We start from the raw sequence: 13960 nt of genomic DNA on the forward strand, positions 1-13960 counted from the left end.
CTATAGTCACTAGTATGCCATATTCTTATGACTTTTGGGGACGTTTCTAACACAAATACACTCCACTTTAACCTAAATGGGGACATTCAAAATCCTGCAGTTTATTTATGTTTCTTTGTTTCAGAATAATAAATAAATAAATTAAACAAATAGCATAATATTCCTCTTTATAAAGCTTATTTATTTTTTCCGTTTCATTAGCCTCTCTTAATTAACAAGATAATCCTCATTGTTAGCTTGCACATGAAAAACTTAAGGATGCTAATAAACATCCTTTATTATTTTAGAATCATAAAAGCATAAATAAAATTAAATCCCCTAAAATATTGAATGTTTGGTTCATTCAAACATCCCTTGATGTTTAATCCAAGACGGCTCTGAATGTGTAACTTATATGTGGCTAGCTTTTTCGGGCTAATTAGCTCGAATCTTTTTTTTCCCAAATCATCAAGGGCACATCTAGCAAGCCAGTATTAGCAGTTATTACTAAATAACTTTCTTACATTCAAACAGAAAATGCTGAAACTTGTCAGCAGAACCCTTAAGATATAGGTATAAAAAACTAAAAAAGTTTTAATCACTTTTCATACCTTTAAAGCTGCTCTACATGCTGCTGCTTGCACACACCTCTATGGCTGCGATCAAGGCCTATGGTGACATAGAGGTCTTACCTCACCTCCCCTATCTTTAGGCTGTCCCTGCTCTGTGCCTCTTCACTCTCACACACACACGAACTCCAGACCTGCATTCATCTCTTTCCTCTGAGCCCCCCCACCCGACAAACATACAAAACTCTAAACATCGCCCTTTGACTTACTGCCCCACCCCCACTTGCACATAAACTCTTTCCTGAAAGCACTCTGATTGTATGACACTAGTGTTCATTGTATTATGTTGTACATAGGACTTTTGTTTTGTTTTTATCTTTAAGGTTTTCACTGTACACTGTAGACCGTGGGAGCATTACAATTTAAAATTCCTGTGTATCATCTGTACATGTGGGTTTTCACAATAAAGCTGACTTTGAACTTGACTTGAGTCAAGCTCTGCACATATCTCTAAGACCCAGTCAACCATGCTACAGAAGCTAATCTTTCCCACTTGTATCCAGGATATAATTTTTTTTCTGTCATGATCCATATGTAATGACCATTGTCTTACACAGTTTTTGATCAGCTCTTAAAGAAACTTTGGTGAGAATTAAGTTTTATGCCATATGCTTGTGACTTTTTATGCTTTTTGGGTATTAACATTGAAATTTAAATTTAGCTCAGCTGTTTCACCAAATTTTGGATCCCTGCACCATCCAACAGAAATTCAAGAAACATCTTAAATATTTTGCACTAAAAGTATCAAGAACTTAGAGTAATTTATGTCAAGCTGCAGTTCAGAAAGCAAATATGAACCTAAAGTGCTCCATTATTTCATGCATCTGCTTCACATCATGCCAAATAATTCTTTAAAAAATATTAAAACTATTTATATCATAATTACGTGAAATATGACTCTTTTGTATTTTCTAGTGTCTTCTTTACCCTTTAAAAATATAATCTACTAAATAGTCTACTGATTTCTATTATTTAGTCAAGAGAACAAATGTTTGTTTATATAAAACCATTCATACAGAAGAATGTTGAATAAGATTTTCAAAAAAGATCAATATATTAAAAGAAATCTTACACTATAATAATATAAGGGTTAGGGAGAGGTAATACACACACAAAAAAATCCAAGATATGTCACATTTGGGGACAGTGGAAATTCTTGCAATTTCACACACTTCCACTAGGGGCAACATAGAGTTATACACAGATTGCAAAAATTTTTGGGGGCAATGTCATACACATACACAAAAAATCTAAAAAATGTCACTTTTGGGGACAGGTGAGATTTTTGGATTAAAATATGTTTTAGAGCATGCTGAACGTTGTTAGAGGTAAATCTAATTGGGGACGGTGGTTTTGGTCCCCAAAGGTAGAGGTGTCCCCAATTGACTGGTGTGTGAGCTGACAGAAGTCCCCAATTTTGACACAAGCAAACTCACACACACACACACACACACACACACACACACACACACACACACACACACAGAAAGGAAGTGCGACATCCACCTGCCGCGGTGTGGACACATCAAACAGGAGGCTTATCCGAGTCGCGCAGGCAGCAGCTGGGGGACCTCGTCTGTGAACTATGACTGCCAGCACATCAAAACCAGGCACTCATCATTTGTAAATAAATAGAGATATGGGCCAGGACCTTCCTGTCATTACAATAACAATATACGGGAAGAGGAATGTGGAGATAAAAAAAACTAATGAGGAAGAAACTAAAGATTTAAATAAATAAATACTTAAATAAATAAGTAATAAATAAAGAGTATGATGAGATGAACGATGAAATGTAGAATGAAAGCTGTGATGCATCTAATTTGATATGTTACTCATGTTTGTGTTCAGCAATTGAGCATGTTCAATTCAACAAGGACCTCATTATTTGCCCTTTGACCCCTTGTCTGGGGGAGGGGTCACTGAGAAGGAGAGGCTGGCTGAAAGCGATATTGTGTGTCACTGCACGGAGCCTCACCAGAGCAAACGCACAAGTTCCTCACCTGTAGCAGGGGGCTGGTGGGAAGAGAGACCCGGCAAATCCAGAGAGCTGTCTGACATCACGTGCTTCAGGTCTCCTCCCATGTCCGACAGCTTCATGTCCAGCTGCACTGACAGCGCGTCCTCAGAGTCGTCCTTTCCCACGCTGCTCCCGCCGATGGACGGGAGGTCGAGGGACTTTACAGATGCAGAGTCTTCCTTGGCCTGTTTGAACGCGGCCACCTTGTCACCCAGAGTCTTTTCAGAAGCACCGAGTGCTGTGCAGAACTTCGAGGACTGAAATTCGGCAAAGTCGTCGTTGTCGCTCTTGAGTGACGAGAAGGAGCCGGCGCCGCTCTCCTTGGTGTCATCGTAGGCGAGGCCTCCTTCCAGAGAAAGTTGTTTGAATATGTCATATTTGTCAGAGCTCTGCTGAGACCGCTGCTGTGTGGAGGTTTCCCCTTGAACACCCGCGCTGCTCTCGCCTTTAGGCTCTCCACCAGAGCTGCCAAATGCCATGAAGTCTGCAAAGTCATCCTGAGGTGCTGAGGCAGCTCCTCCTGCGGCTGAAGCTTGAGTGGAGTCAGAAGAGGAGCCAAAGAGGGCAAAATCCCCAAACTCATCTGCCCCTCCTCCCGGAGGTTTTACTCCACCTGGCAGGAGGACAAGAGAGGGGGGCACAGACACAGAAGGGAATGTGCTGGGTTTTGTCTCAGTGGGGGCAGGAACAGAGGGCGCTATAGAAGAGAAAAGGTCCAGGTCAGCCATATTGAGAGGATTTTTGGGCTGAGAAAGAGACACTGCTGGCTGTTGCTGGGGAAGCTGCTGTAGTGACTGAGAGTTTGGAAAAGCAGAGGGGAAGGAAGGTTGAAAGAGCTTGGCTTGATCTGGAGGGTCTAGTGGAGAGACGCTGTCGGCTGTTTTAAAGTCTGTGAAGCCATCATCGACTGTGCCGACAGACTTGAAATCTGCAAATCCTTCTCCTGTAAACCAAAGAGAAGAATTTAAGATTAGTAAAAAAACAACAGAGAGATATAAAGGGGCCAAAAGGTCTCAGCTGCAACAGCTACCATTCAGTTATTTTACAATCCTAAAAGAGAGAGGAATGGTGCATTAGTTACTCCTTTGCTCCACTGGTGAACTTTGGGCTGCAGTGTGCAAAGAAGATCATACATCACTGCACAAAAAGCTCTCCATACACTATCACTCAAAAGTTTAGGGCTGGGGTTTTTTTTAAAGAAATGCACACTTCTTTTCATTAAATATATAATTAAAAAAAGTAATACTTCCTACATCATATAACTTTTAATGGAATTTCTACAAAATGAATCCTCAATCAACTTTACTTTACTAAAAACAAATGTGCTTTTCTTTCAAATGACCCCAAACTAATGAGAGACGGTGCATGTACATCGACACTACCACGCAAGGAACTGTTGATTATAGTCATTCTGCAAAAATTACCATCCAACACGTCATTTTTGTCTACAATATCCAATATCTTCCAGGGAAGTAGACGAGGCCAAATGGTTTCCAGTGTAATTTCTGTATTTTAGGTTTATATTTTATAGCATCAAATATCTTTAGGCAATGATAGTTTACACCTGAGTTTAGTGGCTGTGTTTATCACAGACTTTTATGCAAATGTCTGAAGTTTTCTGATGAGAGAGTCTGAACCTGACAGAAAATGCTATTTATGACAAAACAGCTTAGAAAAAGACAGATATGACTTGTTATCAGGAAACAATATTACATCTACAGAATCCTGATGAAGTTGTTAGCTAAAAGTAAAAAAGCTAGAACAAACTATTATCATTTTCTGCAGATAACTGTGATGGGTATTTATAGCAGTGGGAAAACTTTTGCCTCTTTTTTACAAAAACCACACAGAAAAAAGTCAGAATAAATTCTCAAGTTTTCAGCAGTTGTTAATCCTGTGGAGTAACGTATGCATGCTGAAATAGAGAATCTGTTCACACCGCTGGTGTACGGTGGAAGAGCGATAACTAATGGGCTCATTAAAGAGATGGAGCCTGACAATGCCAAAGAAAGGTCACTGCAAAGCATGACTTACTGGAGTTGTAAGAGGTGTCCCCATCGGAAACTGTTCTAATGAAACAGGGATGGGAAACACAGTGGGTATCAACGCTGCAGGCTTGCAATACAAGACACAGTGTAAACATGGCTCTGTGGTAGTGTGGTGACCTGACAGCTTTGTCCAAGTTATAATACACAGTTTAATTAGAGAACATAAAAAGAAACCATTTGTTTCCTGGGGATGATGTGATGTTCATAAAGTTCATCTCTTAGTTCTCTACGTCACTGCCTAAAGAGGTCAAAAAGCAAGGATGTGCTAATATGTACATTAGGTGAACGTGTGTTGTTTTTTTTCCACAGAGAGATCGAGATGTGTGGGTCTCTTACCGACTGATTTCTTCTCCGCGGGTTGTTCGAGTTGTCTGAATACACTGTATTTGTCTCCAATATCTGGATCAGAGCAAATAAAGAAGAATTGGTAACTATAAAGAGCAATATGAAAGAAATTTACTCTCCCTGTATCGTTCAAGGGCCAAAACTTAGTTTGTGAACTGAACGTGTCCTTATGTAAGCTGCTTTAACCTTCAGGGATCAATTTCGTATTTTAGATGTAATAAAAGGGCTCGACATGATGAAATACCTGGAAATGTCATGTTATCACTTTCTGCTTTTAATGAATCCTTGCCAGTTATCTACACAGGAAGGAACGGAACGTGCTGTTCCCCATGCTGCTGTGATGATAATATTGTTTCCTTCTCTGACTGACTTTATGTTTTGGTCCCAGTATGTACCCCCAAGAGGACTAACACTATTACATGAGGTATCCAACGTACCTGAGGCAGGGGGTGTAGGCTCTGCAGGCTGATCCACAGACAGCTGCTTGAACACGGCGTACTTATCAGAAGATGTAACGGAGGCGGAGGAGGAACCAGACACTGGAGTCAGCAAGGCAGGCGTGCTGCAGGGACACAAAAGCGAATCATCAGACATCATGATGGGCGAAGTTCAAAGGTAAAGTTTAATCCCTATAAGCTGCCTGAGCTGAACGTTTGCCCTGGGTTCACAATTTGGAGAGAAACAGCTTCTTTTTTTTTTTCTTTTGTTACAAGCTCTTTGTGTCCTTTCATCCATTAAGGCCACTGAACAGGCAGAAGGTAGCTCTGCTTAGGAATAAAAATACACGCCCACTGTCTCACATCCAGCTCACCAACAAAAGTATTTATATCTTGTTTTACTAATTCGGACAAAATGTACTGGACTGCATGTTAGCAGCACATGTTTAGAATGCCTCAAAGAACAAGCAGCTGATCCAAGCAGAGTGTAAATAAGTAATCCGTGGCCTGTTGTAACACTAGAGCAACATTACTTTTAAATAGCTCTGTTATATTAAAAAAATATAGTGATATACCAGTTTTTAAAAATTGCCAAATATTGGTACTGGTCTTAAAAATCCTATATTGATTTAGGTCTAAAAAAAGATTTTGATAATACTTCTTTTACTGTCTCTTAATATTCAGGCTATTCAGTAGCGAGATAGTTTTGTTTAGCGTGAGACGTGAACACCTTCCAGCCCCTTTGATACATGTTAATTACCACTTTATATTTAATTTAATTTAGAGGGTTTGTGCTGTCCTGCACCCACTGAAGACTCCAGGACGTTAACAGTCCAACCTGAGATGCATGATCAACCACTGAAACCCAAAACATATTTTTACACCTCAGTTTTTTGCACAGACTGGTTTATTTGCGAGCTTAAGAGCTGCTGCTGACAGACTTCAGTCAACTGATGAAAGAGCCAGTCCAAGAAAGTGGCTTCAGTCTTCTCAACACAACAGAAAACTAACCAGCATAATCCCAAAATGCCAAACTATTCCTGAAAGTGAAGGATGCTTTAATACAGGCCAAAAGCAAGAAATATGATGACCATTATGCCTGATCATATGCTAAAACAGACAAATCAGGGGCTTAGGGAAATTGTTAAACTCAGTGAATATTAGTTTCCTCAAAGCGCTTTTTCTGTAAGACATCCGACAGTAAGTTATGGATGCCAGTTCAGGCTGGCAGCCCAATATGAGCTGTTCAGCCTCTCATTTAATTAGAAAGCAATCTCAGTCTGCGGGGAATTCTTGTTACATTGATGAAACCGTCAGGACTGGATTTTTTCAGTTGCGAAATAGGAGAGAATCATAAAACGCCTATGCCACTTAGATTTCAGATACTTTAATTCTGCTTTCTCTTTGTCTTTCAGTGGATAATTGCCTTTCAGCTTCCTCTCACTGAAGGCACGGTTGCTCCAGAAAGGCTCGGAAAGAAGTAATATAAAGAAACGAGCTTATCTACTGTCCACTGAAATGAATTCATTAGTAGATGACCCAAACTCATTCCTATTCAGAGGAGGTTATTACAAGATATTGAAACAGTGCCTCTGACTGTAAGACAGACAATGAGAAGTACAAATATTATGCAGGATGAGTCAGCTATAAATAATCATCTAGGGCTGAATATTTGATGCTCATCTCTGCAAATATTTACAGCACAGAGAGCAAAAGGAGAGAGAGCTAGAATAAGAAATACCCAATCTTATTTAATGTAGCTTATAATTAGGGTCACATAAGCTCTTAAAATGCTCCTAATTATACAAGCCTGGAAAAAAAGGCAGACTCACTGTCTTCATCAACAAGCCTGTACCTGTTTTGGTGCTGTGGTGCAATGGTAGTAGGGAAGCTTCCTCCCGATTCCCCCTGAAAGTCAGAGAAAGCTTGGTCTCCTCCTGCCTTTGGAGCTTCCTGGAAGTCCTGGAAGTCATCGTCATCGGCTTTGGTTCCCTACGCAAACATCATGTTGGAGAGTGAAGTGAGTGAGGTGATCGACAGCAGGAAAATAAGAAACTGAGCATACCTGTGATACCTGTGCTGGAGGGAAACTGGCAATGAAATTTGTGTTTGTGGGTGGCTGAGCCGGTGCTGCCGGTGTCATAGGCATGACTGGTGGCGGGGCTGCTGTGGGCATGGCCATGGAGACCGGGGGCTGGGTCATCATGGGCTGCTGGTGCTGAGGCATGACAGGGGCCATGGCCATAGCCAGAGCCGGCAGGTTCGGCACGGGAGGAGAAGGAAATTGGCCGAGGATTTCCACGTTCATTGCCGGGAGGCCACTCTGAAAGTAAGGACACGACAAACAATATTCAAGCGAAGCAGGTCCCCCTGAGCTCAGCTGTTGTGCAAAAGCATATTAAAACATGATGAAATCTTTGTCCTGCAGCTGCAAATATAATCAAAGCAGTCTTCAACAAACGCTTTGTGTGCAATGTTTGTCAAAGCAGTGATGCCCAGCGTTTTTGGAATCTACCTTAACTTTCTAAAAAATGGAGTTATGTATCTGTGACTGCAAAAAAGCCTCAGGTTGAAAGCCACAGATAAGGTGAAGAAGTGAGTGAGAGTAACGGAGTCAGTTTGAGTCTTTCCATGAGGACTGTTGACAATGACAAATACAAAACAAAGCCTGTAAGATGTTTCAAAGTTTCATTTGGCTGCATTTTTTTCTTTCTTTGGGGGGGGGTTAATGCGTTAAATCACGAAAGGTATCAGGGCACACGGATCATTGTGAACCTATATAATTTAAAGCCCTTCTGTATTCACTGAACGTGGCCAAGGACTAACGTTTATATATAAATTATTCAACACAATCCTTTTGAACAGATGTCACCAGCAGACTCAAACTTTCTTCCACCTCACAAGAGAATGCACCTTGTTTTGCTTGTGTTTTAAGCTTCTTGAAGATTTACATCACCAAAGGTGTCTTATTATTCCTCGCATGGAAGCGGAGGCATGCAGTGTTTCGTGAGCTGCCTGAAGATTTGCATCCTCCCAGGGGTGGTGGTGACAGGCCCGGGCTGAGAGTGATAAGAAGCCTCCTGCCAAACTTGGTTGATGGGGACTCAGCCATATATTGGACTTATAACGCTTCACAGGCCGCGGGCTGAGTCACAGCACCGCTTCTTTTCTCTCCGTTTTGAACTAAGCCCAGCTAATTTCAGTGAGGAGTTTATGGCGAGGCTCTGCGGAAGCTGTGGGAGATGATTAGTGGAGTTGTTCTAAGTGGATAATTTGTTTTGACTTCAGTGATTACCTGCGCCACCCCAATTAGTGCAAGTACAGTGTAAAGTTCCTCCTTGGTCAGCATGCCAGGTGTTGTGCGGTTGGCTGATGCCCAGATTTGCCCGAGTGCTTCCCTGGGAAGACCTGATGACATTAATATCGGGTAGAGTTTGGCTGTGTCTATCCCTGCCGGAGTCATGGTGATTTCAAGAACCTTCTTGAACATTTCTGGGAAAAGAAAAACAAAACATTTTTGCAATTCGTGTCATTTCTTTCCGCAAAACACACAGCGATGTTGAATATCGTCGTCTGAACATTAAACTGGATGTTTTTGAGAGTAAACGTTTACCTGGGACGAGGCTGTCGTTGTAAACCCAGGCGGGCAGCATGGTCTGAATGTGCTCTTGTTGTGGATACACACCAACACCTGCTGTCAGAAGCACAAGCACACATATACACACACACACAGACACACAATTAGCTGTTGAAGCAAAAGTCTTGTCCAGGCTTACGATCTGCCAAGTCTCTTGGCAGCTGAGCCCTGCTCATATCGAACTCGACAAAATTATACACCTGATGTCTGGAAGGCTCGGTGCAGATGTAACGCTCCCCTGCACTGAATCACAAACGCCCTGCCACATCAGACATCTATAAATCAGTCTGTGAGTCATTTCCAGCTTCAAGGAGAGAGGAGAGAGGCAATTGCCTTGTAAGAAAAACTAACTAAAAATATAATTTAACTGCTGACATTGACCTAAATTATTCTTTTCTAGAAAACAGACAACCAGACATTTCAGTAAACTGCTATGGCTCGTTTCGAGTCCCTGACACTGTCTGCAAGGCAGGTGTTTACTCAGACACCCACTTTGCACATAATACTTCCATCAGTCTTGAGCAGTTAAATGAATCTTATTACAAATCTCCCCTGGTCCCCGTGATGAGCCGCAATATTTCCCCTGATGACGCGGAGGACACGGACACAGACAAACAAATAACAGCACAAAGGAGTAGCAGAGTAGCATGCACAATCAGCCTTGGATTATGTTGGGCCCCAGTGGCACCTGCCAATCCATGCGCATCCCTGTTAAACCAAAGCAGTCAGCATGCGCCAGAGGTCGTTCTCTGAGAGGGTGTTACACAGTGAGTGAACAGACGGCGGCTTATTTAGTCAGCAGGTATCACCCAAGGACCTTGACAGACACAGTCCATTTCCACAGTCTGTGCAGGGAGCAGTGACATAAGAGAGCCCCGCTAACAAGACAGAGGTATAAAGCAGGAAGAAATAGGAGCAGAGATTTAGGAGACGATGGAGAGACACAAGGAAGGGCACCTCAAAGACATCGTCACCTCAGCAGCGAAGAAAACATCAACTTGATTTCATTTAACAGCACGCAGGCTACAACAGTAGGATGCCCAGTCCAGGATCTAGCATAAATCAATTATAACCCAAAGAGATAGAGGAGATTAAACTGCCAGAAGAGGGATACAATTATTTTGTCAGGGTTAGAAAGAATGAAAATATTTCTCAAGGACAGAAAGAGAACTACCACCCTGATTGTTTGTTAATGCTGCAAAGCAAGAGAGAAGCAGCAGCTATGAAGTCCAGTGAACGGGTACTTCTCTCACCACTGTCACTACTGGTTTGAGGAGATGTGCCAGCAGCTGATGGGGGGAGTTTGGGCGCTGGTACCGGGGCCTCTGGTGGCTTTTCTGTGACGAAGACAGAGCTCAAGTCCTCGGTGGCCGCGGCCCAGTTCCTCGCTTTAGTACTGGGCTGAAACTGGGCTGAAACTTTAGCTCTAGGAGTCATTTCAGTCAAACTCTGCTTGGACTTAAAGCTAACCTGCGCAGTCTTATCAGCTGTGAGATCACAGGAGGAGAACAGCTTCTCTTCCAGGGATGGGCCTAGAGGGGTGGATGAGGAACAAGCTTCTTTAACACATACTAGCAACAATGCACATTTAACGCATCTATTTATAGGCTCAATTTGCAAATGAAATTAGGGATGCTTTAGTAGATTTATGTTATAACTTAAAGATTTGTATTTGAGATCTGATATGCAAGATAAGACTGAAGCAGTCAGTAGCAGTTATAAAAGGTTGATAATCATGGTTCAGGCGTCTTGTAGCATTATTGTGCTCCTTTCCTGTAGCTGTTTTCAAACATGAACAGCTGACAATTTTGGAATACTTTCCACAGTTTTCCTTTTCTGCATGTAGCATACGGCAGGAAATAGTCCACCTCAAAAGCATTCACACTACTAAACCACTACTGTGCTTTAGGTATGGGAGCCGTTGGGTAGATCATGCAGGTGGCAGGACACATAACTACTTAACAGGCATTAACTGAACTTAACTATTTGCAACCCAGTGCAATCCAACATCAACTAACTAATATCTGGGCCAACTTTGTTTGTCAATGTATTCTCACATGCACACTCAGAATGGGTATGATGAATGCATGCATGCACACATGATTCCCTACTGCACTTATAACAAGCTGCAGTAACATGCCAAAATGTGCAGCAATACACCAACAAAGGCAGGGGAAAACATGCCTGCACAATTTTGAATACTGATTTTAACATTTAAATTCAATTAGTCTTTGCAAATGTTTTAGAAAGCAGGAATTCAATCAGCATGTCTTCTAAGAATTAAGGACAGTTTCTGGTGACTAAGACTGAACAGAAATGTAACTTTTGTTCCTCTAGAGAACTCCACAGGGCTTCTTTAAGAAGCTTTAAGGAGATTTGCCCAAAAACCACACAAAATCCCACATACAAAAGCACACTAACAAATTCAGTGACAGATCTTTTTCTTGAGCTGATAACAGCAGGCACTTTAACCATTATTACCCAAAGTACAGCCTTTCTCAAGGGGTACCAATATATTCTTCTTTTTAACCAAACCTTTCTTTAGAAATTGCGTAAGAAGCCAAGTATCAGCTATTATTTAGTGTTATTTGTTGGAAATAAGATTAAAAAAAGCAAATGAGATCATTTGTAAACAGCCCCCTAAACAGAAATGTTACCTGACTGAATTTCAACAAAGACACTGCAAGGTAAATTCCTCAGGTCTCTTAATATCAGAGGCAATCTATCCATCAGCCATCTAATCTGCTTATTCCAGATGCTAAACAATTAGGTCAGAGATGTCTCAGAGAATCAAGGATGACACTGGACGGAGGGTTGCTGAATTGCTCTGGACAGAAGGTGATCTCTGCACCCTGTCATTCACAGTCTGAGACTGAAAGCTGTCACAGAGCAGCTGCTCATCCCAGAGATTACAGGGCAAATGACAAATGACATGACAGTCCTCTACCAGTGCACAAATCATAAATTCACTATCAAAAGGAAACGCAACTACTGCATGGGGAAAAACCTACTGAGAAACAGTCATTTTCAACAGTATTCCTTATTTATTATGCATCCTTGTTTACCCTTTAGTGTTGAGTACTGAGGTCATCTGCTGGTCTAGCTAGATGCATGCTCTCACACATTAATGCAGGTCAAAACGAACCCATCATCCAGGGTTACCAGTAAAAGCATTCAGCATCAGTGATAAAAGAATCACTAATGTAAAAAATTCCTCCAAACTAGGTGGAAAAAAGGGCAAATTAGAGGGATGGGAGGGGGAGGTGTGAACAAAGCAAGAGAAGAGTTACCTTGAAATGCAGACTGGGTGCTGGTGCTGACAGCAGAGTGTTGGGTGTCAGTGTGAATGGACACAGAAGAGGGGAGGGATTGTGAGGGTGGAAAAGTCGATTGGACTTGCGACTGAGAGGAGAGGTGGAAGTTGGCAGAAGGGAAAGTGTTTACAGGTCCCTGAACAAAGTCACTAAACTCGTCATCGTCCTCAGAGAAACCTATGTTGGGGGCAGAGGATGAAGGCTGGGCCTGAGAGGAGAACCCAAAGCTGGAGGGAGTGGTGGTGAAGGAGGAAGAGGATGAGGAGGGGGGCAAAGGGAACGACGTGGGGGTATCGACGGGGCCCTGAAAGTCACTAAAGTCATCATTATCCTCAGACATAGCTGGGGGAAGGGAGGGAGCAGTGACAGACGGGTGTGATGGCGATGAGTCTGCAAAAATGAAGAAATAATGATGATGGCACAGCACATGACAAACACACTACAATGGAAGATGATTTCGGAGCTGCACAGTGCAAGAGTGAGATAATGACTTTTTGTGCAAGAGCAGAAATTGTAGATCTACAAACTGAAGAACACTTAACTTATATTCAGATTTACTACATGTCGTTTAGATGGATTTCTGATAATTCACTTTCAAAACCGCAACATTTGTACAGATTCCAACAGCTGAAGCAGAAGTCTGCACCCAGGAGAAACTGATAAATCTATAAGGAGCCTTGAGATGATTGATGCAGGTTATAGTATTACAGAAATGAAACTTATACTCAAAAGTGTCCTTGAACAGATCTCAAACTGGCAACATGGAGCAGCAAGTTAATACTGCTAGGTTTCATAGTTTAGAAAGGTCGGGAAGCACTGCACAAGATGCGGTGTGTTTGTTAAATGCATCTCCAAAATTTCCTCAAATACACAGGGGTGAGTTAAGTAAAGAATATTATACAGTGGTCTGGTGAACCAGCAATCACTCAGTTATTATAAGGTTTTTTTTAACGCAAGAAGCTTTAGCAGAAAACACTTTTAACTCCAAGTGCTAAGGTACCTGGCTTCTGGGTCTGAGATGATGGAGTGGGGTGCATCTTTGCATCTCTGCTGAAACCGTCCAGGTTGCCTTTGATTGCCTCCAAGGCGTCATCGCGGCTCTTCTCCCCCGTCTGAGCGCAGCACAATTGGGTATCGAGAGTCCAGAGGGTCAGTAAAACGAGCAGTGGACATGCCAGGAAAAACAAGCAGAACGAGATGTGGAGAGAGGCTCACCTTGGGTTTGACACTGCTGAGCAGCCTCAGCTTCTGTTTCTGCTCCTCAAATTGTCTTCTTTTCCTGTCTTCCTCCAGCATTTTCTGCTGCTGCTCCAGACGTTTTCTAAAGGGCAAGAAGAGTACAGCATAATACATATGACTCTTAAGAAGGATGAGCGCAAAGGAAGCTTGTTAAAACGGCAGCTGAAGGTTCGTGTTGTCTGATGGAAGTTTGTAAAAACATTTCAACATTTCTCAGTTCATTCGGTTCATTCTGCGGTTTACTTATCTTATTATAGCTAGACTTACATTTTATCACTTTAACCATTTTACATATAAACTTGTGGATTAAGT

The 13960-nt window shown here is 42.0% G+C and overlaps 1 protein-coding gene across 17 annotated transcripts in view; it reads right to left on the reverse strand.

The window, feature by feature from the left end:
- Positions 1 to 13960, reverse strand: part of synrg (synergin, gamma) — a 60064-nt gene that overhangs the window by 34908 nt on the left and 11196 nt on the right. For 6 of the 17 annotated variants that reach the window (XR_013901538.1, XR_013901537.1, XM_026191401.2 and 3 more), the window contains exons 5-15: positions 13625 to 13730; positions 13410 to 13521; positions 12386 to 12799; positions 10349 to 10627; positions 9072 to 9152; positions 8754 to 8950; positions 7524 to 7781; positions 7314 to 7450; positions 5459 to 5583; positions 5013 to 5075; positions 2612 to 3571 (exon numbers count right to left, since the gene is read on the reverse strand). Coding sequence is in view for 15 of the 17 variants with exons in the window: in XM_026191401.2 (XP_026047186.1) it covers positions 2612 to 3571; positions 5013 to 5075; positions 5459 to 5583; positions 7314 to 7450; positions 7524 to 7781; positions 8754 to 8950; positions 9072 to 9152; positions 10349 to 10627; positions 12386 to 12799; positions 13410 to 13521; positions 13625 to 13730 (2732 nt within the window). In the remaining 2 variants the exon portion in view is untranslated. The remainder of the gene's footprint in view (positions 1 to 2611; positions 3572 to 5012; positions 5076 to 5458; positions 5584 to 7313; positions 7451 to 7523; positions 7782 to 8753; positions 8951 to 9071; positions 9153 to 10348; positions 10628 to 12385; positions 12800 to 13409; positions 13522 to 13624; positions 13731 to 13960) is intronic. The other 11 variants (XM_026191397.2, XM_026191393.2, XM_026191407.2 and 8 more) reach the window with 9 other exon arrangements.

This window comes from Astatotilapia calliptera, chromosome 14 (assembly GCF_964374335.1).
Source record: "Astatotilapia calliptera chromosome 14, fAstCal68.1, whole genome shotgun sequence".
Classification (NCBI taxonomy): domain Eukaryota; kingdom Metazoa; phylum Chordata; class Actinopteri; order Cichliformes; family Cichlidae; genus Astatotilapia; species Astatotilapia calliptera.